This window comes from Megachile rotundata, chromosome 10 (genome assembly GCF_050947335.1).
Source record: "Megachile rotundata isolate GNS110a chromosome 10, iyMegRotu1, whole genome shotgun sequence".
Classification (NCBI taxonomy): Eukaryota; Metazoa; Arthropoda; class Insecta; order Hymenoptera; family Megachilidae; genus Megachile; species Megachile rotundata.
In genome coordinates this window covers 4,832,735-4,858,164 of record NC_134992.1, presented here as the reverse complement: position 1 = coordinate 4,858,164, position 25,430 = coordinate 4,832,735, and the positions used below count along the sequence as shown (strand labels likewise).

At 31.6% G+C, this 25,430-nt stretch overlaps 1 protein-coding gene across 10 annotated transcripts in view; it reads left to right on the top strand.

Annotated features, from left to right (window-relative positions):
• dsx (transcription factor doublesex) overlaps positions 1 to 25,430 on the top strand; it is a 256,111-nt gene that overhangs the window by 24,055 nt on the left and 206,626 nt on the right. For 9 of the 10 annotated variants that reach the window (XR_001097471.2, XR_013039727.1, XM_076536667.1 and 6 more), the window contains 2 exons: positions 3,964 to 4,497; positions 8,199 to 8,430. Coding sequence is in view for 8 of the 10 variants with exons in the window: in XM_076536667.1 (XP_076392782.1) it covers positions 4,219 to 4,497; positions 8,199 to 8,430 (511 nt within the window). In the remaining 2 variants the exon portion in view is untranslated. The remainder of the gene's footprint in view (positions 1 to 3,963; positions 4,498 to 8,198; positions 8,431 to 25,430) is intronic. The other variant, XM_076536670.1, reaches the window with a different exon arrangement.

Genomic DNA, 25,430 nt, shown 5'->3' with positions numbered 1-25,430 from the left:
CTTATCGAGTTATAGATAAGGACTAGATAGTTGCATCGACGAACTATGAAATTGTAAGATTATAGAATTATAGAGTTATTGAATTATTGCATTAATAAATTGTGGAACTATAGCATAATAGGATTGTAGAATTATAGAATCATAGAATTATAGAATTACATAATTATGGAATTATAAGATTGCAAAATTACAATATTACATTATTAAAAAATTACAAAATTATCGATAGAATTGTAGGATCATAAACGTATAAAAGTACAGAATACTAAAATTAAGAATTCAAAAATTCCATACTAAAAATTTCAAATTTCCAAACTTAACAATTTTTACAAACAAAATAAACTATAACATACATCTATGAAATGTATAATTTGTTTTATCTACTCTAGCAAGTACAATACCGTGAATTACGTTCGGAGTGTGACTTGATATTATAAAGCAAGGGGTGAAAATTTTCAGAATCTCCTTTCAGTTAGCACGTACTATCACGTCATTCGATAAATAATGTCGTTTTGTCCACAGCTTCAAATAAACATAGGTGTCCAGTTCATGCGATAAATGTATACAAACCTTACAATATGCCTTTGTAACTGCATTCTTTCTTCTGGTCTTAGGTATAAATTTAACATTGGAAGCACTCACGTCTACAAGATCATTCATGTAATTGGAACAAGTTGCGCGAGTTTTCTTATTGCAATATTGTAAATGGGTATACAGTATGAATAAGAGTAATTTTGTAGAATAAAAATAAGTAGAAAGTATGCAATAAAATTTATTTTACTTTAATATTTTGAGATTGTAGACCTTTAGGACTTTCAAATTTGAAAATATTAGAATTTTGGAGATTTGGAGTTTTGGAGTTTTAAATATTTAGAGTTTTAGAGGTCTGGTGTTTCGGAGTTTTAGAGTTTTAGAATTGTAGAATTTTTTAATATTTAAGTATTTGAATTTTTGGATTTTTCAATTTTGGAACTTTCACTTTGACATTTTTGAATTTTATAACCTTAAAATTTCTAAATGTTTGAATATTGAAATTTCTGAATTTGTTAATGTTTGAATTATGGAACTTCGAATATTGCGATTTTAAATTTTGAATTTATGTACTATGTAGTTTTATTATTCTCGAATTTTGAAATTTCAGAATTTCCTAAGGTTTTGATTATGAAATTTTTGAACTTTTACGTACGCGAATTACGAAACTCCTACATTTTAAATCAAACTTTAGGACTTACAAATCTTAGAAAACTACACTACATAGTTCGCGAAAAAGTCTCATCCTAAAAAGATTACCCAACTTTTCTAAAAGTGGTATGTACCACCTACAAAGCATTATTTCACATTCCTTTAAAACATAGCGTTGCACCGTCAGGAACCCACTGATTTATCGTTCCGTATACTCTATCGAACGATAAAGTTACTTGAGTAGATGATCCTCCAATTTCATCAAACAGTACAGTTTACTGTGTACGTTGAAGAGAAAAAAAATATCTGTCGATAGCAGTTGGCATCATATTCCACTCGATAGAATTTTAATCAGTCGTGGCCCCGTGGGTCACTAATTGAACAACATAGCTAACATAGCTAATGCGATCCGACGGCAGCGGTGTGACGAATGCATTTCACGTATAGATATCATATAGCTCGAACGAGATTGCCCTGATCAAGTTATCATGCACTATTTCCACCGTGAAAGCCAAATTTTTATAAATTCAGCCGTTCACTTCGGATTTCAATCCATCCGCCTTCTAATACCTATCGTAGCTCCATTTCCACGCTGAAAATCGTCCACTTATTACCGACACTACTATTAACGCTAGAACTACCGCATCACTCAAAATGACTGATTTTATAATTTAATTTGAAAGTCGTATGTTACATATTTATTATGATGCGATTTTGCAAGGATAAGGTTTAATATATTGAACTTTGTTTCTGTTTTATTTATTCGGAATAAAAATAATTTTTTATCATGGCTGCTTATACTTATATGAATTGTTTTGATTAGTACTTCTCAATATGAAAAAGTGATCTATGAATCTGTTTACCGATCACTGAAGGTGTAATACAATTAATTTTTTATTTCGTTTATTCAGAGTCAAAATAATGTTGTACCATGGCTATCAATATCAGTCATTTCAACTGGTACATCTCAAATTAAAAAAGTATCCTATGATTTCTTTACCAAACTCGAAGTCGTTTATTAGATATTTAGATAGATTTATTAGTTTCTTATGAAATTTTATCGCACCATCTTTACATGGTGACACAACATAAACATGGCCGCGATGTAACGTAACGTACTCATTGCTTCTCGCGGACATTTTGTATACCATAATCATTAGAATAGGACCTAGTTCTATTATACAAAGATAGGTCCCAAAAATGGCGAAACAATTGGAAATATCTGAATTATTAGAAAAAGTGAAGGATATACCAATGCTCTGATATGAAGATGCTATGAGCTTGAATGTGAATTAAAACAAAATGAAATTGAACTTTATAGTAATAATGAGATGATAGATGAAGAAGACATTCGGGAGTCTTCGGAAACTGAGAATATTTGGAATTTTCACCAAAAGGTGCTGGTGTACTTCTGAAGATGAAAATGAAGGTAAAAGATCATCAAAATGAAATTGTCGTAAGAACTAGTTGGCAAAAAGTAAACAAAGGGTCAAATTCTGTTATTATTAGTTGTCGTCATAGTAACTATATTTCTTTAATATAAACTTCCTTTTGATCTGTAAGATCGGTCATTTTGAAATAGCTGTGTGTTAACAGTTTGTAATTCTGGTGTTAATATTCGGTGTAAGCAATGTGAATAGTTCGATTTCCATTTACCGAGTTGTAGTCACCTTTTCTGCATACAAGACTGGTTTTCGTTGTGAGAAAGTGATAAACTGTTGATCGCGAGTAGAACGATTCTTCAAATTTATGACAGTTTTATGGTAATCGTATTTACTCAAAATGAATTTGATTTATTTCCTGTACGTTGGCTTTGAGTAGAGATTTATCGAGCCTAGTTATTACTTCGAATATGTGTGAATGTACGTGGAGTACTAATTGCGAGTGCAGGTGGTTGCGATGTGGAGTTTTCATTTTCTTTATACACTTTCGGTGAACTTGAGAAATGTGAACGAATTAACTTCGAAGAGTTTTCGTAAGAAATTGATGTTATAAATTCATTTTTATGAACAAGGTGCCAATCTTTTAATTTTTTCGAGGATAGTTTGGATGGAACTGTTTGTGAGTAACAAAAATTTGTACATAATATTTACGAGTATTATAAGTTTAAAAATTCTAAATTTTCAAGTTTTCATGTTTCTACATTCAGAAATTAAAAAATTTTTAATTTTCAAATTCTCTGATTTTTAAATTGAAACATTCTAAATTTTCGACTTTCCAAATTAATGGATTATTAAATTATTTAATTTTTCAAATGTTGTAGTTCGGTATTTTTAAATTTCTTAAAATCCCAGATTCTCAAATTTTTTAAATTCCCAGGTTTTCAAATTTCTGAAATTCTCAAGTTCTCAAGTTTCTGAAATTTTCAGGTTCTCAAGTTTCTAAAATTCCCAGATTCTCAAATTTCTAGATTTTAATTTCTAAATTACTACATCCTTAATTTCTAAAGCTCCAAGTTTCATAATTTTCAAAAGATATGAAAATTTCCCAAATCACAGTAAAATGAATAGTGTATAATACGTAAACTAGCTTTCATAATGTCTCAACAAAGATTAACTTACATTTTGACTAAGGTTTCTCACTCTTTTTTGTAATTTAAAATCCAAGATCAATTTTTTTGGTTTCCATAAATCTGGTGTTAATAAAAACTTACTAAAACTTCAAGATTACATGCGTGTCGACATAAATTGAACAACTATCATCTAACAAAAACAATTTTCTATTCAATCCAATTTCGTTTTTCCTGTAATGTAGTTTTAATTTCTCATTCTTCTGTTTCAGAACTAAATCTCGGTACATCCCGAAGATCATCCCAGTTTAAAAGACAATTCTCTCAAACGCTGAAAGGATAAAGCTAGAATAGCAAGTCCGTCCAAAAGTTTCCGTCACTTAATCTTAGTAATAATAAAGAGGGCCAGAGTACTGGTCACTCATTTGTTTTCGCTAAAAAGAGGTAAAAAAACAGCCGAAACTCTGGCTCCCACACAGTTGAGTGTAGGAAGTGTGTCCGACAGTTTGGAGACATCGCAGGACAGCATGGACAACGGAGATGATTCTGCGTCAGCTCAACTGGAAAAGAGCTCGTCCTCGTCTACCAATGGCGCACCGAATCCACGTAAACCTCCAAATTGCGCGCGATGTCGCAACCATCAGCTGAAAATCGCTGTAAAAGGGCATAAAAGGTACTGTAAGTATCGTTACTGCACTTGCGACAGCTGTAAGCTCACTGCAGATCGGCAACGGGTGATGGCGAGACAAACTGCGCTGAGAAGAGCCCTGGCACTTGACGAGCGGAGAGTCAGAACAGATGATGAGGTTAGTCCTTCTTTGTTCCGTCGGGATATTTTATTTCGACGAAAAATTATCCACACTTGGTTAACCCTTTGACTCCTAAAGGCACTCGTGGTTTGTTTAGGGTAGTTAGGATAATTCAACTATACAGAAAATTATTTAAAAAACGATCTTTTATCTGTTATTACAAATTATGGAAATTACTAAGAAAAAGGTAACTTTTTTCGGGATGAAAAATGTGAGCTAATTTACAGGTAATTATTTAATTTTTTAGTTTAATTTTAATTTGAGAATTGGTATTTACTAAACTGTACATGTAGTGTTTCAACGGCACTGAAGTATTCTTTATGCTGAACGCGGTTGAAATTTTATTGTGTTTAATAGTATTTCAGATGTACCTAAATTCACGGAACATCATCTATCAAATAACGGATCTTGGATTTTTTATTTTTGAATTATAAAATTTATCGAGGAAAGAAGGTATCTTCTATAGAAAATATGGAAGCTAGTTCACGTAGCATCTCTTACAATTAGTTATTTTTCCAATTTAGTTTTAATTTAAATATAATTAATGCTCTTTGAACATCTGTAACGTCGAAATATCATTTGGGAACATTAATATTTTGTTCTCTTTGCTGATAAATGGATCTGGTTGAAATATTATTAGGTTTAATTGTATTTTAGATTTCTAAACTAGATTTATGGAAACTCATTAATCAAACTGATGGATTTTAGATTTCTTATTGTAAATTATAGAAATTATTGAGAAATTTTCGTTGAAATGTATATTAAGTTTTGTGGAGATAAAGAATAGGAGCTAGTTTACGTATCTATCTTTGTTTCTAGTTTAGTTTTAATTTAAAAATTGATACTCATCGAAGGTCCGTATAGTGTTGAAATATTGTTTGAGTGCATTAATATTCTGTTGTCTATTCTGAATAAGAAGTCTGTTTGAAATTTTTTTATTTAATATTTTAGTGATTTAGGGGTTTAGCGGTTGCTTGTTGTAATATGTATTACGAATGGTGTCGAGATGACCGAAGAAACTGAAATTTTGTAAAAAGAATTAAGCGAAAGTGTGCAATATAATTCATTTTCCATTTTGACTTAATGAACATTCATGTACTTTTATAAACATTGCTAATTGGACATACATAATAATTGAGATCTTTATTTCGCAAGGAATAAACATGTGTTTTTTAGTTTGAACATTCTTGAAAGTAATGTTGTGCATGATATTCTTTTTGTAACATTTTGATGATTTTATAGCGCAAGATGTACTCATTTTTAATATTTTATGTAATGGAGTGATTTTTAGTTATACAGCATATATTACATCTTTACTATATGGAATAGATATAACTTTTAATGATTACAATTCATCAGAATAACATACATAGCACATTGAGACATCTAAAACCCCAGTTACTAAAAATGTTTCCTACAAAGAAGCTACTCATTAATTTCACCTCTTGCCCTACAATACCGCCTTACACTCGTGACGCGCTCTATAATTCATATGTGACGAACCAGATTCATATTTCCATCGCTATTACATGGGCTCAATTCTAATTATAATCAATGATCGTTGAATATAAAGCTTGCCTAACTTTTCAATTTTCTTTATTTGTCTTCACGTTGAGGCAATAATTAGTCATTTGTGCAACTGTCTAGAAAACTATAAGGTGAAGTAGGGTAAGCGCAGACTGGTTTTTGTAAAGTTGGAATTTAAACGTAAGTATTTTCAGTCTGCTATGTAAATACTTAACGCTGTCGATACCGAACGCTTTGCACAATTACTACTATGTAATTAATATTAACAAGGACCTTAATTTTCCTTGTACATTTTGATTTTGATAGGAAATTGTTTAAAATGTCAACTACTCTGCACTTTCCCCGAAAATGGGATAAGAGCGTAACTTGAAGTTAAATGCTTTGAAACTTTATTTCATGTGCAATGGAGCAAGAGCAGAAATATTAACAAATCTGCTATAAAATGCTTTTTATTGCATTATGCAAGTACTCTATATTACAAACAAGTACTCTTAGCTGAAATATAAAAGGGGATATAGTAAAACAAAACAAGGAAACAAACATATTAAATGGAGAAATTTCGCTCATATTGTAATAAGAGTAGTCTGTATACGCACTTGCCCCGTTTACGAACTTACCCCACTTCACCTTAGGTTCAGGAATTAACTTGAAAAGAATTATAAATAATTTTCACAGAAAAAAATTGTAAATAATTTGTCTATGTAACTTGATTGTATCATATAGATACACTGACTATATGTATATTGGGTGTCTCACAACTAGTGTAACTCTCGGAAAAAGATTGTAGCTAATTCTGAACAACTCTTTTCTGAGAGTTACATTAGTTGTGAGACATCTTGTATATTTGGTAATAAAATTTATTATGACATATTCCATTAAATTCAAAGGAAGTTAAAAATCGTTGTAAATAAAAGGTTTAATCTACTTTGAAAATCAATCATTTTTAACTTCTTATTTTCGCGGAAGTTCTCAGGATAAATAATGGTGGGCAGTGTGTACTTTATCGAAAGGGTTACAAGAAATATTGAATATGAGTCGCTTTTTGAGTACAAAGGATTAACCAATATATTGCTATCCTCGATCATCTGATGTTGATTTGAAATCATAGATAATCTACTTGAGAAGAATCAAGATTACTTTTTATTTCATTGTGTTGTTAGCATCAGGTTACCATATTGTCGCTTGACTTGTAACATCGAGGCAGATTCGTGACGCACATTACAGTTCAAATGTGAAAAACTTAAACCGTATTTGCATAAGGATTTGATTTTGAGTTCAATACCGATTACAGTCTGTACAAAAGTTTGCTAAAACATAAAATATACTTCACATTTCAATTTGTTACATTTATTTTAATATTGCAGTAATAATTAGTTAACGACTGACGCAACTGCCGAAAAAATCATAGGTTAAGCGGATAGTATGTGCCCGTGTATTTTGGCAATTTCAAGTAATCCGAGTCGAAATATAAATTGTAATTTGAATTTGAATTTTTTTCATCTTTGTATTCAGAAATTTGTAAGTTAAGTTTTTCGAAATTGGGGAATTTGAGAATCTACAAATATGAAAAAAATAAGTGTTATTTTCAAATTTATGGATTTGTTAATTTGAGGTTTGAGCAGTTCAGAAATTTAGAAATTATAGAATGTGGAATTTTGCTATTTTGGAGATATAAAACTTCAGAGATTTTCAAATTTTGAAATGTTTCAGATTTCGAAGTATAGAATGTACAATCTAAAAATTTAGAAATTTGGGGATTTCGATATTCAGAAGTGTTGATTTTACAATTCAAAAATATAAAAATCTAAGAATTTCATGATTTGTGATTGTGTATTTTGCACTTCAAAAATATAGAAACTCGAAGATTTCGAGATTTGTTCTTTCAAAAATCACAGAATTTAGAAATTACCTCAAATCATTAAAACTAAAAAATTTTGCAATTTCCATATTTCTGAATCTACAAATTCTCGAGTTCACATATTAAAATAATTTCCCGTATTTGAACATACGTAACATTTCGAGGATAGGAATCATACTTTGCTTTCTATTTCTAAAATTTCAATTCTGATTTTTTGAATCTCATCTATAATCGATAGAATAAAATTCTGCAATTTAAATTTCGACTTGGAGGACCTACTATCCGGCTCCGATCGTAATTGATCTTTTACTAGCAGGTGGATCCACTGCCATTCGGGGCGGAAGATCGACTTCCTTCGGTCCTTCAACCAGCTAGAAGTCTCGAGGGTAGTTATGATAGCAGCAGTGGTGACTCTCCTATCAGCAATCATGGCAATAACAGCGTGCACAACAACCTAAATGTCATCACCGTATCTACTTCCAGAAAATTACCGTCGATGCACCCTCACACTGGTTCGACCACCCATTTACCGCAGTCGCAGAACGGTAAGTCACAAAACTATCCTTTTTGCTTCTACTACTTTACGTCTGTGATTACAAAACGGTGAAACTACTTTATTCCCTCGAAATACTCTGATAAAGAATTCCAAATTACAGAGAAGTGTTATGTATAAAAGCCTTCTTGATGCGAAACGAGGCTATTAATCATGGAACACTTGCATTTTTTAAGCTTTTATTCGTGATTGAATATCAAATTCTATTGTTTTAGATATTTTTGTATACTTTAACGTTAGACATTAGTAGGGAAAAATTGTAAAATATTAATTTTTTTTGTTATATTGACACCACTTTCAAGACTTAACTATTTTAAAGCTAAATATTGTTAGAAAAAAGTTCTTGAATCAATTCTCTTCACTATGTTTGATAGAACCTTCAGGAAGTTACTGTATAATCTTTTACTGTTTTTCTTATTATTTTCATATTATTAACCTACTGTAAAATCATGCATTATATTGAAAATATAACGTATACAATCAATATTGTTATAAATATGACATTAAGACACGTTGAGAATATTCTTTGAAAAACGTTCTCTTTTTATAACACCTAAGAGTCTTCTTTTCATTCAAAGAATTTTGTCTTGTTTAATGATATGTATTAATCATATTTTGTATTGAACACCGGACAATTTAGGAAGCAGTCATTTTCATCACGAGAAAGGATGCAAAATTTCACACGTAGCATATGTCATGTCAGTTAAAGATACTTAAAATATTTTTTCTATTTATTAATGTTTGAAAAAATTTTTTTCTAAGTCTTTAAAAAAAATATTTTGTCAGACATATTTGATTTTTTCAAGATTTGTACAGATTCATTTTATTAAAGAATCGAGTTTTGTTATTAAGTGTGAAAATGATTAGAGGAATTGAGATTGGTTTACAAAAAAGAAAACATAGTAAAACAGTTTTTCTTAGATGGTTGGTATATTTATGGAGCTCCTGAAACTTAGTCTTCATGAACCGAATATTTACGTTAATATACCAAATCTTTTTATTATAATTTGTCTACACGTTACGAATTGGTATTTGAAGAATATTAGCCCTAAAAACTCGGATTAATAAAAATTAAGGGGATATATTTAGGCAACGTTACCTCATTGAATCGTACCGTTAATATGCGTGTTGATCGGCTATTTATTGCGACGAATATACATGTAACGTATACTGTATGAACGTACATGACGAAAACCAGAATTACCTACCTGTTGCTTACTCCGATTTCCAGTCAGCCCCTCGCCTATAAAATCCACCCGCCGGCCCAGAAGCAGCATCATCCTTTATACCGTCATGATACAGTACCAGGAAAGTTTCGAGTTCAATAATGCAAATCAATGCATTATTAAGAGAAACTCGTGTTCCGTTTCCCTTCAGGACTTTTCTGGTATTTTGTACGTGTTGAATCTCTCGTAAATAGTTGTACACGCTCGTGTACACCTATCACGAAGAGATGAAAAAAGAAGTAACGGAGAAAGAACGACGCCTTTCACTTCTGAAGCCAAGATTGATTAACCTTTTAAAAAAAAATGTGCATGTATCATAACGTCCGTGAAAGATTTAGAGGTAATTGAGATTTCTAAATTTAATGCGAGCTGTTATTGTTTTTCGTCATACTTAGCTAAACAAATCTAAACCGTTATTAAAGTCAGTTAATAGCGGATAAATTACAGATCTGCTTCATTATTCAACAGGATATTTCAGATTTAATTCATTTATTCATAGAATTTACGGTTCGGTTCATTCTGAAGAGAGATCAGAAAATTCGAAGGAAATACTGGGAATGATTATTTAGCTATTCGATCTTTTCGAGTGCATGCATCTGTTAACTACTTGTAAAGGACTTGCTTACTGTGTTTGTGGACTAAAGAAAGCTTTTAGAGATCGTTTTGTTTACATGCTAATTAAGCCTTTGCATTGTGATTGTTATAATAGTTAAGCACGCTGGAGTTAATTTTAATATTCAAATGTAGACAGAGAAAGTACCCATAACATCCTTGGTGGAGTTCAAGTTTGTTAATTTTATTTGAAATTTGAGATAACGTGTAAGTTTATCAGAGACAAGAACAAATTCAGTTTGTAGTATTTGAATTATAATTTTTGTACGAGTAAAGGGCAGTAAGTTGTAAAGTACTGGGCTATTAATTAGATATCATATAAGTGTTTGACACAAGTTTCATCAAAACTAACATATAAAATTAACATAGTAAAATTTCCATTTTCTGTTCCATTTTTTGGAATTATACTTAAAATGTTCGGAATTATATTTTTTATATGTCAAGTTTTCCTATTTTTTGTATCAGACACCACAACAAATTAATTAAAAATATCATTAAAATTGATAAACATTTCATACACTTTTGCACACTAATATTATTTGCATGCTTTCTAATATAGCAACTAATATACATTAATAGATAATGTACTTATGTTTTCCTCTTTTGTTTTTGTAACGTTTAGTTTCTGCTTATATTACTTCATAACAATCTACCAAAATAATATAACCACTAGTCAAATTTGAATATATCAACTTCAAGGGAAAAAGCATAAAGATACTCAAAAAACGTCTATGTACATTTATCCATATTTTCTTTGTATTTTAGTTTCAATAACTACAAAAAAGCGATATGTATACTATCTTAACACTTCTCTTTTCGATAAAATCACGATTTCTAATTATCTACAATAAGATTTATACTTTCCTAAACAAGGAAACGCGTAGTTTAACTTAATGTGCCATTTAATAGCTCACCAAAAATCAATATCACATATTAAATTTCAACTTGTACCTTCTATCGAAAAATAAAAGGTTCAAGTTTCATTTTAAAGTTGAAACTTTAATTTAAATTATAAAAGTTAAATTTGACCATTGTTATTTCAAAACCAACTGTTCGAGATTCATCATTGCATTTGGTTAAATACCAGTTCTTTCATTCCCTGTCGATATTAGATCCTAATTGAGTAGACATTAGAAAGGGACCGAATTTTACTGAAATGCAAGTTATAGTTTTTCTTGATGTGGTAATAAATCAGTGATATAAAGCTTTGCTCATTTAACCCGTAGCAGTTCAACAAGTTGCGATGTAATATGTGACTATTTAACCAGCGGCTAAATTAGTGCATAGCTCTGCAGTGCGCAATAATCTAATGTGTGGAAGCCCAATTTGACCTAATCTAAAGCGTGAAAATCCGACTGATGATGACATTAGGCGTGAAAATGTAATTCTTGCCGATTTAACGCGGAGAAATGTATCTCGTGAAGATACGTGTGGAAATGTAATGTGTAGCGAATTAACATGTAAAAATCTAATACGTTGTAATCTACTCCATGGAAATCCAATCCGCAGTTATACAACGCGTGGAAATCTAACATATGTAAATTTAAGTGGCGGCAATCTAACACATGAAAATCTCACCCGTAGCGATCTAACGTATAAAAAATCTAATCCGCTGGTATACAACATGTGGAAATTTTACTTTTGGAGATTTAACGCGTAGAAATCTAACGGCTAGTTATACAACGCGTGATAATCAAATGCGTATAATTTTAATGCATGGCGATCTAACGCGTGAAAATCCGACGCGCAGTTATGTAGCGTGTGGAAATGAACGCGTAGTTATACAGCGCGTGGAAATCTAACGCGTGCAAATTTAACTCGTAGCGATCTGTTGCGCGGAAATTTAACTCGTGGTGATATAATACATGGAAATTTAATGCGTAGTTGTACAACGGGTGTAAATTTGACTCGTGGCGATGTAACGCATGTAAATCTAACTGTGGCGATTGAATGCATAGCCATACAACGTATAGCGATCTAATGCACAGCTGTACATGAAATACACGACGATATAACGCGTGGAAGTACGTGGTTGTCTAAAACTACGATCATCAGCAATCGCGTGGCCAAAGTACTTTATTAGCACTGGAACAACGTGTGTTAAATGCACATTTACCTCTAAATTGAGAGTAAAATGGAAAAATTAGTCAGTACTGAAGCATAACTAATATACGCAACCATCCTTTATCTCATGCAAATATGATAGACGTTTCCACAAAAGCGCCGCAACAAAATTTTGTAATATAAATTGTGAAACCTGAAACCCGTCATTTTGACTGGTTGGTAATTCTAGTGTAAAACCTATAAGCGCTGAACTAAAGATATAATAGCATACATGTAATCTTTTTACAAAAGTCCATAATGAGTAATTTAAAAATTATAGTGATAACGCTTTTATTAGACGGACTGTATTCAGAAACGGATCATATATATCGCCCGTATTACCTCTAATTGTAGTCAGGTGCTCATTAATTACTCGCCTAGTGTTTAATTCAATGTCTTAATATGATCGTTTAATATTCCTCGAAATCCTTATCGTATCGTTAAAATTCACATTAGTATTTTTACACTAATTTACGTATTTCGTTGGCAGCGAATAACTAAATACTTAATGTTATGGAATTAATTGTTAATTACGTTCAAATTTCCTTCATTATCTTCACACGTACTTCTGTAGAACTTCAAGACAATGAATGCGAAAGAAAGAAATTGACAATTTAGAAATTCAGGCATTTTAAGAAATTAGAAATATTTCAATTTGGGAATTTGAAAATTTTTAAGTTGGAGATTTGGAAATTTTACTATTTATGAATTCAAAAATTTTTAATGTGGGACGTAGGAAGTTTTACAATTTTAAACTTTCAAATTTCCAAACGAAAATTTGTAACTTCTCAAATTGCCAAATTTCCAAATCCTCTAATTTCTAGGTTTGCAGATTTTAAAATTCTTAAATTGTAAAATTTTTAAATGAGAATTTGAAAATTTGGAAATTTTGCAATTTGGGAATTTTTAATTTGGAAAATAGAAAATAAAGGATTTGAGAATTTGGGAAGTTCCACATTTTCGCTTGGAAATTTGAAAATTTAAGAAAGCGACAATTTGAAAATTTAAAAATCAAAATTTGCGTATCTAGAAATTATGAAAGATCGGCTATTTGTTAATTTAAAAATTGCAAAAATCAATTTGGAAATTTGAAAATTGCGTGAAAGGAATATAAAAGATTTTTAATCTGTTCCTCAGCAGGCCTTAAAAAATGTCCCAAACGAATCCACAAATATTGTTAACACTGTTAACATCATAAATTGCATCCTAATTTAATAAGAACATTTTTATTCTTGTAATTTGTTTTACATAACCCCCATATATCACCGTCAATAGTATCCATCGTATGCAATTAATACGTCAAAACTTTGAAAAGCAAAAAAAATAACGAAAGAGTTACGCGATATGAAGCTACGATTCTTGAACAATTTCTAACAATTATCTTTTCTTACGCAGATTCAGCGTAGTCTCAGATGAGTAATAAAGTTAAATAATTACAGAAGATTATAATTGGCTGACAAAGAGACCTCCCCTGTTGCAAGTCTCAAAGACAAAGGCTAGTATTCAGTTGGATTTCATCAACCGACTGATATTTAGTCGAATATATGATCCATTTCATGGTTTGCAATCACCGTGCAAAATATTATTTGATGACATCCTCTTAATGAAAGATCATTCATTATTCCCGAAGACAATTCGATCACTGTTCTTTGATTCTTCGAATCGATTCGTTCGCTATTGATTATCTATACTTTTCGTGATTTATAGTTTTGATCGGTGATAGACTGACGTTCAGACGCGTACAATGAAATTTTTATTTAAAAAGTATGAGAAAAATTCTAATGAAAACAAGACCTTTTGTTTAACGGTAGAATAGTGACGTTAGATACAATATCGTACAGTGCTTATTGAGAAAATTATTTCAAGATTCAGTTCAATTTTTCGGAAAAATAGATTTTTGAATACTAAATTTGATTGACTATATTTCCTAATTTTTAAATTTCATGATTTTTAGATTTTCTAATTCCTAAATTTTTTAATTTTCTAAAGTGTAAATTTTCAACTTTCCAATTTCAAATTCTGTAATTTTTTTAATTTTTAAGCATAAAGATTCTTAAGTATCGAATTCATTATATTTTTAAATTTTTTAATTTTTAAATGTTCGAATACTCACATGTTCAAATTTTTTAATTCTCAAACTCTTAAATTCTTAAATTCCTAAATTTTCACATTCCCAAATTATCAATTTACCAAATTACCAGATATCTAAATTCCCAAATACTCAAATATTCCAATTCTCAAATCCCAAATATTTAATTTGTCAAATTTCACAATTTTTATACCTAAATATTTTATAATTTCCATTTAATAAATTTCTAAGTGTCCGACTATCGAAATTATCAATCTTTAAAATTTATAAATATCTACAGTTCTGAATTTCAAATTTTTAAGTACCTTAATCTGAAATTTAAAAAGTAACAATGCAATTTTAATACAAAGTCCATATAAGCTAAACAAAATTGCAAAAATAACAGAACAAAGTTGAAATATTAATATTCTCAAATCATAAAGAGTATCAAATAAAATGCGTTGTTGAAAAAAAAACTAGATATTAAAATTAGAATCTGAATTGACGTGTGTACACGTCGAACACAGTGAATTGTTTAAACTATCCACAAAAGTTAGATCTATCTGCGATACGCGGCAGCGCTATGTTGCACGTATGAATCGCAAACAAATGAAAGTTTGATTTGTACAATACATATCTCGCAATAAGGGTTTAGTCGACGCCTCTAATTTGCAGGAAAGTCTGCGAACGCCCGGTATAACCGACCGAGAACGTACTTATAATGTCGTTCACAGTGATCCCAACGAAATTCAAGCGGCTCTTTCACTTGACAACCCGACCGAATGTTAACCCTGGTTTTACGAGCGTTCCCATTGGTCGCCGGGTCGTTCGAACCCAGCTAATATAATACGAACTTATAACCAAAGCCAAAACCTGGGAGCTCAGTCTTGCTTTTACGATCTGGCTCGTTTTTAAAACTTATCGTTATTTTGCTTGCTTTCGGGACGAAATAGTTTGTTCACAGACGTAAATGGTTTGAAGGAGGCTAAAGTCTGGCCGATGGATAACCACTAAAGTTGAATCGACGCGTACCGGCCAGTCCCGGTTTTGTCTGCTCAGGATACCGACTTCCCTGGCAACTTTCAACCAGGATAATGTACCGGGATGATGCTGAAATTTTTTACGATCGCGAAACAACAGAAACCAAATTATAGTAAAATCTGACCGTATGCTCGCTCAGGAATTGTACATCTTTTATTTTTTTAATGCAACCGAATAATCGCATGCAATCTCTGTACTGCTGGAACTGGTTTTGTTAGCTTTAAGTATTATGTCCTTGTTATAATATCACATTTTCGATATTTTTATGCACCACCATAAATTGCCCTGGTGGCCGGTTGATTTAATTTCCTTCAGCTATCGATTTGTATCAGTTTTGTTAGTTGTGATCAAAGTTTTGTTATAATATATTTACATTTTCTATGATTTTGTAAAGTAAATACGACAACAATAAACCATACAACAACCATAAATTGTTGCACTAGCGACCGAATGATTCATAATTTGCTTCAGCTATTCCTTATCGATTTGTATGATTGACAATTTTATTAGCTGTGACCGGAAAATCAAACGTTTGTTATAATTTAACATTTACTTTTTCGATCCTATGCAGGGTGTACCATAAATTGTTGCATTAGCGGCGGATGATTTGGTAATTCGCTTCAGTGATTTCTTATCGATTTGTACCAGTCACAGTTTTTGTTAGTTACAACCGTAACATCAGGTTTTTCTTATAATTTCATATTTACTTTTTCGACAATCTTATACAGGGTGTACCATAAATTGTTGCATCAGCGGCGGATGATTCGATAATTTGCTTTCGCGGTTCCTTATCGATTTGTATTAGCCACAGTTTTTGTTAGCCACAACCGAAATTTCAGGCTTTCATTATATCACATTTACTTTTTCAATGAAATGATGCATGGTCTCTCAAAAAATTGTTACAGTAGCATTCTGATGATGTTTCGGATAATTTGTGATGTTTCATGATAATTTACTTCAGCAACTTGTTGTCGATCTCGATGACCTTGAAGCTGCTAAGGTCACTGTTCTGAACTTGTCTCTGTATATTTTTGCCCTTGGTTTTAATTCTTGAGATATTCGCAAGAAACTTTTAGTTTTACTTGTATAGCATAACCTAACATTATTTAATTATATTTTCTTTATCAATTAATTCGAATTTAGTATGCTAGTGTAAAATCTTATTTGGTTATTATTCCTGCTTCTGATTATTGTGTACCTTAGAAGTACTTGAAATGGGGTTATGTAAATTTTTGGACACATATAATGATTAGAACAAATCATTCGATTTCTTATTTGCACAAAAAGTGAACCACTGTACTATAAATTGAATTAAGTATATGCAGGAACCAAAATTTGACCGAGACTTAATATTTTCTATGCTATTCAATATCATGTATTAAAAATCAGAATAAAAAGTCTCTTAAAGTACAGTACAATTTAAAGATTAGTACAAAATTCTTGGTTCGAGTTTTTCTAGAAAATACATGTATCATCAAAAGCAGTTGTTGAAGAAGTTACCGTCGAGTTATGCACTTTGTGACTGAAAGAAACCTCAGTCAAAATCTAAGATGAAAATGTAATAGTTAAAATGAACGTCGCAAAAATTGGAAAACGTACATGTAATAAAAATCTTCTTAGTGAACGAAAGATTTTTGGCGTCGAACGAACAACCAAACGTTTATTCATTGATCCAATTCTGGATAAATCGTCTGAGACTTTATTTCGTGTAATAAAAAAAGTGGATTAAACCAAGTTCCACTGTTATATCAGATTGATCGAAATCTTATAATTGCTTGAGCGAAGAAGAATGTGAACATTTAACTGTGAAGCACAAGATGAATTTCATCGATTCAGATAGAGGTGCACGTACTCAAAACAACGAACGTTGTTGGCGTGAACCAAGAGCTAATATTTGACGGCTAATATTTCTCGATATAAGATCCGGAAAGAGCATTATATCAGTTACGTTACTGAATTTTCTGGAAGTATAATTTTGATGCAGTTGCATTTATTTTATATAATTGTGAACATTTTTCCATAAGAGAATATAATTTATTATTTTATCTCCAATTTAATGCAAGGTTAACTCAGACTTAAAATTATTTTTGCGAAGATTTCGATAACGATGACAAAGCTGCCGTAATATGTATAGACCAAAAATGTTCAGAATGGTAACTTTGACAACATATTTCAAGGTCATCAAAATCGGAGAACTGCTGAAGTAATTAATTACACGATATTCAAAATACCGAGTAGACCTAATCCGATGGCCATAAATGATAAATTTCCCTCCTAGGCAATAAATTCAAACGAATTAATTGACTATGTTCATAAGAAGTGCAAATGCAATGTATTTTGCTTTATACAGGGTGGTCCGCGCAACGTGTGCAGCTCTCATAACTTCCAGAATATGCGTTGCACAAAAAATGTTACATACAAAAGTTACATGGCTTAAAGGGGTACGCTATGCAGTGCATTAATTTTTTTTACAGGTGAAGGCATTTTAGAGATCTGAAGATCAACTTTGTTTTTTTTTAAAATAGAATACTATATTTTTTATACCAAAATATCATAGAGTATCGAATTCTGAATTAAAAAGTATTGATCTTTATTAGCCCTAAACCTAACAGGTAAGGAATAATTTCACTTTATTACTTGAAAATTTTCGTTACGTAATATCAAGTTGGAGATTCAACCTTACACAGATTTCCGCAGTACAGCGACATTTACGTGACATTGTAGCATATCGCAACTAACGTAAGCGTTCAAAGTGATATCCATTGGCATTAATACATTGATGCAATCTGTTAACTAACGAAGAAACTGCATTCTGAATCATATCCGCACTGAGTGTAACACATGCTTCGCGGATACGATATTTTATATTCTCATGAGTTGTTGGTGATTCACGATACACTGTATCTTTTAATGTTCCCCACAGAAAATAGTTTACCTTGTGGTAAATTAGAAATCCATATACTGTGAATACTTTTGGTACTCTATTATCTTCTAAAAATCGAAGAGTTGAATGACGAATTAATTAATCATGCTTGATCAAAATATTTATATTAATTTTTATTATATTTTATCATCCTTTTATGTTTTTAAAGTGAGTCACATATTAGAAACTATTAAACGCTTACTAATAAATACAGCAGTTTTTTCAATAATAAATACAACATAATTTAATTGCGAACAGATAGTACAACTTCGACAGGGAAGAACTCAAATCTATTTAATCTCTTGCAGTATTTGGTGTTCAAGTCCAATTATAATTATAATTTATCATAACATTTCAACATTCTTCGTCTGTTTTAATATTACATATTACTATGATTAGTTAGTTTCGACTGACGCACCTGACAAATAAATCATAGTGTAAGGGGTTAATGACTGTACGATTAAATACTACTACTACTCAGGGATTAAAGAACATGTACATTTTTATAATAGATATTAATCAACAACCGTAATTCCAAACAAAGTTAAGCTAGTACAAATTAAGCAAATTAATTGGTCATTTCGTTTGCAACAACGTCCCATGTAATCGTGTCCACAACAGAATGACCGCTACTTCATAAACGAAAAAGATATCGCTTTATAGTCCGCTGTTGTTAAGTCCTTAGTTTTCGTCGCTATAAACACATCCTTACGGTAGGATCCAGATACGTCGTGGATAAAACAGGATAAAATACGGCATTAAATGCCGTAGAGTTACATCAATAAAAGATTCAACAACACGACTCAGCCTCGTTTGAATGGTTAATAACGAAATTTCTCAAGGCATTCGCAAGCATTCTTTTCGTAGTTCCCCGAACGGGATGGACGCATTCGATTCGAGGTTTACGATATTCGTCCGCGTAAAAAGCCATAAACCTCTTAATTGATTTACAAGCGGCGCGTTTCCACGGATCCCCCGATGATGAAATTAACACGGTATCTCTCTGTATCATCGTTTGGTAATGGAAAACTGGCATCGCCCGACGAAAGATTTGCCGGAAGCGAGGAATCGTTGCTGCTGAACTTAGGGGTTATTATAGCCGGTATATGGGGTTGTAAAGTTTGCCTTTACGAGCTGGCACTTCGAGACATCAAGCACGGGCTTTTAATAACGCGACTCTCGTTGTTATGCCGACAAAGGACATGCTCGTTGGAAACGTAACGTACCCTGTTCCCTTCGCGTTTACGCGTACAGTCGAGGGCAAAGACTTCCCTAGGGAAATGCGGAAATTTGCTGAAAAGAGGGATCGTTAGCTTATTTGCTCTTAGCATTCGTTTATTCGTAACAATTAGAATTCGTTACTTTTAACAGTAACACAAATTTGACTTTACACGTAGAAATCTAGGAATTTGGCAACTTGGAAGTTTGGGAACTTTAAGAATTTGACGACTTGGAAGTTTGGGAACTTTAGGTGTTTGGAAATTTGGAAGTTTGGGAACTTTAGGTATTTGGGACTTTGGAAGTTTGGAAACTTTAAGTGTTTGGAAATTTGGAAGTTTGGGAACTTTAGAAATTTGAGAATTTTTATAATTTGGGTATTTCGAAGATTAGGAACGTCAGAAATTTAGGAATTAGAAGATTGGAATTTTAGAAATTTGGAAATTTGGAAGTTTATGATATGTTAGGAAATTTGGGGATTTGGAAGTTTGCAAGTTTTAGGTTGAACTGAACGATTTGAAAGGTTGATAATTTTAGATGTTCATGGCTTTGGAAGATAGAGAATTCGAAGAATTTGAGCATTTGGATATTCAAAAATTTGGGGAATTTAAGAAAGAGTGACAATTATGAAATTTCAGAATCTAAAAATAGGGAAACTTAAAGATATGATAACTTAGAAGTTCAGAATGTTTGGAAATATAAGATTTAAAAATCTAGGGATTTATGACTTAAATTTAGAAATCTAGTGTAAAACTCTTACAAGCTTCTATCGATACAATCATATACCGTTTTTTATTTTTCCGGACACTTTTTATACTTTCAAATCAATAGGTTCTTTACCTGCACTAATAATAGCACCCAAGGAGTCGTTGCATTCTTTCCAGTATTCTTAGTTTATTATTATCCACGTTTCGTTACTAGAACCCTTAATCTCAGTAGTACAGTTTTTTAGTGGCAGTTTTCGATTTATGCCAAGATATTGCCTGCTTTCATTACTTGCTATGCTCACTTTTTGGAAAATATTCTGTCACTCGGTTTTCCATTTTCACCGAAATTTGTGTATCCACTAGAATTCGGAAAGTCCTTCCTTGTTTGTGAAATTCCGACACCATCTTGTGAAATAATCAATCGAAAACGTGGACATGAAATAAACGCGAGGTTCTTCCCTTCGGAACAACATTGCATACGTAGACATGAGGTTGTTCACTTCAGAACACAGACACGCAGTCGTTCAGTTTGAAACATCGTTAAAAATAAGCAGAAAGCATACATCGAAGTTACACAATTGTTCAACCGACAGTTCACTCATAAGCTTTCAAACGATATGAAATTCCCCACGTTGTGTAATCGTCACTAAATCACATTACGATGCATACACAATTGTACTTTATTCTTAACTGCTTAAAAGTTGAAAAGCAACTGTTCGCATGTTCGTAAACGTATATTGCTAATCTTACGTCTAGCGAGTGTAGAATAAACGCTACGTCGTCGCCATTTTGAATCCAACGTGAGGTTGCGCGACTCAGCCATCTGACGCGTGGCACTTACAACTGCTCGTTCTCATAACTCTTTTTGCTTTTTTAATTCTCTTTGACAAAGATAATTTCTTGCACTTCTTTTAGTTGCGATAGGTGTACGTTGTACTACCGGTTGAAAACATTCTGGTAATATCGTGATTATAATTAATGGCTGGATCTCTCGATACTACCACTTTAACTGCTGTATTCCGTTGTACGTTAGGCAGATAACGATAGTTATTTATTCGCTTGCATCTTCTCGTAATAACCACTAAAAATTCTCTTCGCGATAACGCTATGCTTTTCGCCCATTTTCAAGAATCTTAAACACCTTATAAACAGCAATCGCGATTGATTATAAAAAACTTTATTCGCTTTTTATGTTGGTCCAAAAGCGGAACGTTAATATACACTTGTCACATCAAAATTTTATTGAAAATAAATCATTTTCATTATTAACAGTTTATTTTAAATAAAAGCAGAATAACGGACATCAAGTTTTATAAATTATGACAGTTACAAGATCGTAGAGTTGTTTGGAAGTTGTTTTGCTTAATAAATTATAGAAATATCATACAGTATCTATTTTCTCTTTTATTAAATTTGAGTCCGAAAATTATCTCAACACATTATCAAGTACAGATAATTTTATTGTTCTTTGTTAAATATTTTCACAAAGTTAGGTCTAAATTTCTTTACCAAATACTCAAGATCAAGAGATTTTACTAGAAGATATTTAGATTTAAGTTTCGAAGCAAAATAGTAAAAATTACGGGTTTAATTAAGGAACTGCAATAAAGTAGAAATATAAAATGGTTAATACAGTGGTTACACAATTATAATGAACGTAATGTATGAAATACGCGGTATAATTAGAAAGTCAAACGCTTAGAATATTCAAAGTTAAGTCTGAATGGTAGTATTCAAATTTCAGCAATAATCCTATTACTTTCATTAGTATGCATACGTGCCTCTTCATGTATTTCGAAACAAATCACAGACTCAATTTATATCGTAATAATGTTTTACGAGCGACATAAGTTTTTTGGTACAAAAGCATTCGGCATGAAGTACAAAAGAAAAAGAACAAGCGGTAGAAAAGAGAAGATCGTACGAAGTTCATAGGTGCTCATGCTGATTTTATTCTTTCAATAAAACGAAAGAATGCTTTTTAGCGAACAGCAGGCGTTTGATCGGTTGTAAAGATTAATCTTGATCCTGCGAGATCTCGCCTGTAGTACGGCAAGAAATATTAATTCTTCGACTAATAGTGCACGACTTCCAGAGATAAACACCCACGATAAAAGGACAGATTTAGTGCCTTTTTATGGCATTTCCTCTTTTGCGTACAACACTCGCTGCAACTGCAATTACGCGATTCTTCCGATCGTACACTGTATTGCATCCGGATTTATGCGTACATAAATTATTGTAACTTTGGTTCTATGAGCATGCGTTTAGAATCACTTCGAACATTTTCAAATTACTGAATTAATTTCGTAATTTTCAAATTACGTAGCAACTTCTGAATTCACCAATTTCTTTTAATTTTTAAGAATTCATATGAAACTCTGAAATTCTGAAATCTAGAAATTAAACAATTTCTTAGTACTCTCAGATCTACAAGTTTTTATATTTCCACAACATTCAATTTTGAAAATTTTGATTTTCCAAGTTTTCAAATTTCTAAATTCTGCTACAAAAAATGATTTTCCTATCAAATTACGTTCTTATTTCTGTATCGTTCTACATACTATTTTGAATCAATAAAATGGTTGCGGCACGTGTTCAAATTATCATAGTCGTTCTGGGAACGATAATCGAAAGCGGACAGCTTTGCGGTTACCCAGAAAAGTTTTTTCTTTGTCATCGAACTCTCGAAATTTTTACGATCGCGGCCTTTCCTTTAGCACCGACCTTCTCGAAATTCTGACTCGTAAATCTCCGGCAGAACCTAGTCGGCACTCTTTCTTGTCCCTTGACTACCGCAATCGATGACGTCCCCATTGATAGGTAGTCAGCTTACAAAATTTCATCAGCCCTTTTATAGACCCTTCACGCGTTCAGGTCTAAACGGAGGGGTAACCTCACTCTTATTAAACGAAACGGCTGGTGCACTGTTTCCAAGGGTCGCGTGGCGCAGTTGGGTGGCATTTATGACTTCCTTGGGTTACCGTTTCGATGTTTTCGTGTCAGCGTTATGTGTAAGGGTAGGTCAAGTTGTAGAAATCTGTCCCGGGTGTCATGCTTTCGTTTCACTTGCCGAACAAATCGATTGCGAACTCTGTTCAGTTCGTTAACCCTCCTATAACCGACACTTCGCTTTCGAAATCGTGCTTTTAGGAGTTTTATAGAAGAGCATATTCATTTTATTTGATAACCTTAAAATATGTTATCATTTTGAACAACTTTTCTTTATAAATATAATTGCTCGTTGGTTTTAATTTTAAAAAAGAGCACGTGCTTGATTAATTTTGCTGACCCTGAAATGTGTTGTCAAGGACGTCATTCTGAACAACTTTCCTCTATAAATATGGCCGCCCATTGGCTATAGTTTCAAAGATATTCGCAAAAATAGTTTTAGAGTGGTGATTATTTATAAAAGAGTATACGTGTGATTGATTTCGCTAACTTTGCAATATGTTGCAAGGACATTATTCTTAACAACTTCTGTACACACGTATAAACGCTATTAAGTTATCATTTTTGCTTTTACAAAAAAGTATATGTTTGATTTTGATAATCATGAAATATAATTGGAAAGTCAGCTTCTTAAATTGAAACACATATATATCATGTACTTTGTTATAAGCGTAAAAGAGTGAGTAATATGAACAAATAAAAAAGTACTCATTTAATAACAAATTACTCCATATGCATAATAATTAGAAAAGTCTAATAAAATTCAACATTTTTGTTACTTAAAAAAATTATATCATATTATAGAATCATAATAGTTATTTACAGAATATTTTTAATAAAATTCATCGAGTAAATATTGATCTTATTTCAATATCTTAAATTTTGTTTATTTACATTTTATTCTGATAGAGATGAGTTATAATTAAATTTCAAAGAAATTTGTTAAAAATGAAATAACTAAAAGATATTAATTGTTGTTTATTTTAATATTACTCTGTTGGATATCATTAATGGCGGAAATTTAATTTTAGTTAGAATAATGTAGTTTGATATAATAAAATATATTGAGTGGATAAACAACGAGGCTTATTATTTTAATATAAAACAAAAACTTATTTTCCGTATAAAACGACGTAGATAAAAAATAGCGTTTTCCAATATCCTCACGCTCTATAAATTAAGTGAAATATTTGTAAACAGTCAATATTAGTATTTTATGAATAGTAATTCGAAATTGGTTTGATTAACGAGGCATGATGAAGTATGGGAAAGCTTAATATTAATTTGAGGGAGACAAATTGTTGCGAAAAATACTGCAGGAGAAATAAACAGGAAACACAGTTACAGAAAGTGAAAGTCGATTGAAAGTATAAAAAATGAAGAACACGATACAGTGGAAAAGTTGTATCTACTTTTATTGCTACACCGTCATTAATATGTAACGAGCATTATTCTCAAACGTACAGACACGATTTTCTAACCGTGCATTTTTGAATAAAAGTTTTAAAAATTCAAATGAATTCTTGTACACGATTTTCACTACCACAATTTACAAAAATTTTAGCAGTTAAGGAAATATCGAATGTAAATCAATAGACAGGTTCATTGCTCCATATTTTGGCAGTTAAGAGAACTTTGGCCTAGTTAGCGTCATGTTGTCCCAAAGCCAGAAAATGATTTATTTGGATTTTGTTGCTCTACAAATTGTTAAAACTTGGAAAGATTGATGACAACATCTGTGAAAAATGTTGATCAATTAATTTAACAATTTTCAGAGACAAGATCGAAAATGATCTCTGGCTTTAGAACAAGATCGTATTGGGCTGAAATTGCGGTGAACGATTGAACACGTTTGCTGATTGCTGAAACTAAATTGCAAGCTGTATATTGTACATTGTTCGTTGCAATAAGTAGTTAATTTAGAAGTTAATTTATATTTATTTGTATTAACAATACGAATTATTTATTTATATGCGTTGAACAGTTTGCTATTCTACACACATTCTAATTACAGTATTGTATCAATCTTTGTAAATTCTCTAGTGTAAACTACTTGATAAATTTTGCATTATAAGTATATACGAATTTAATATTTCTGTTTATCAAAATTAAATAATTATTTGATAATGAAAATATCAAAAT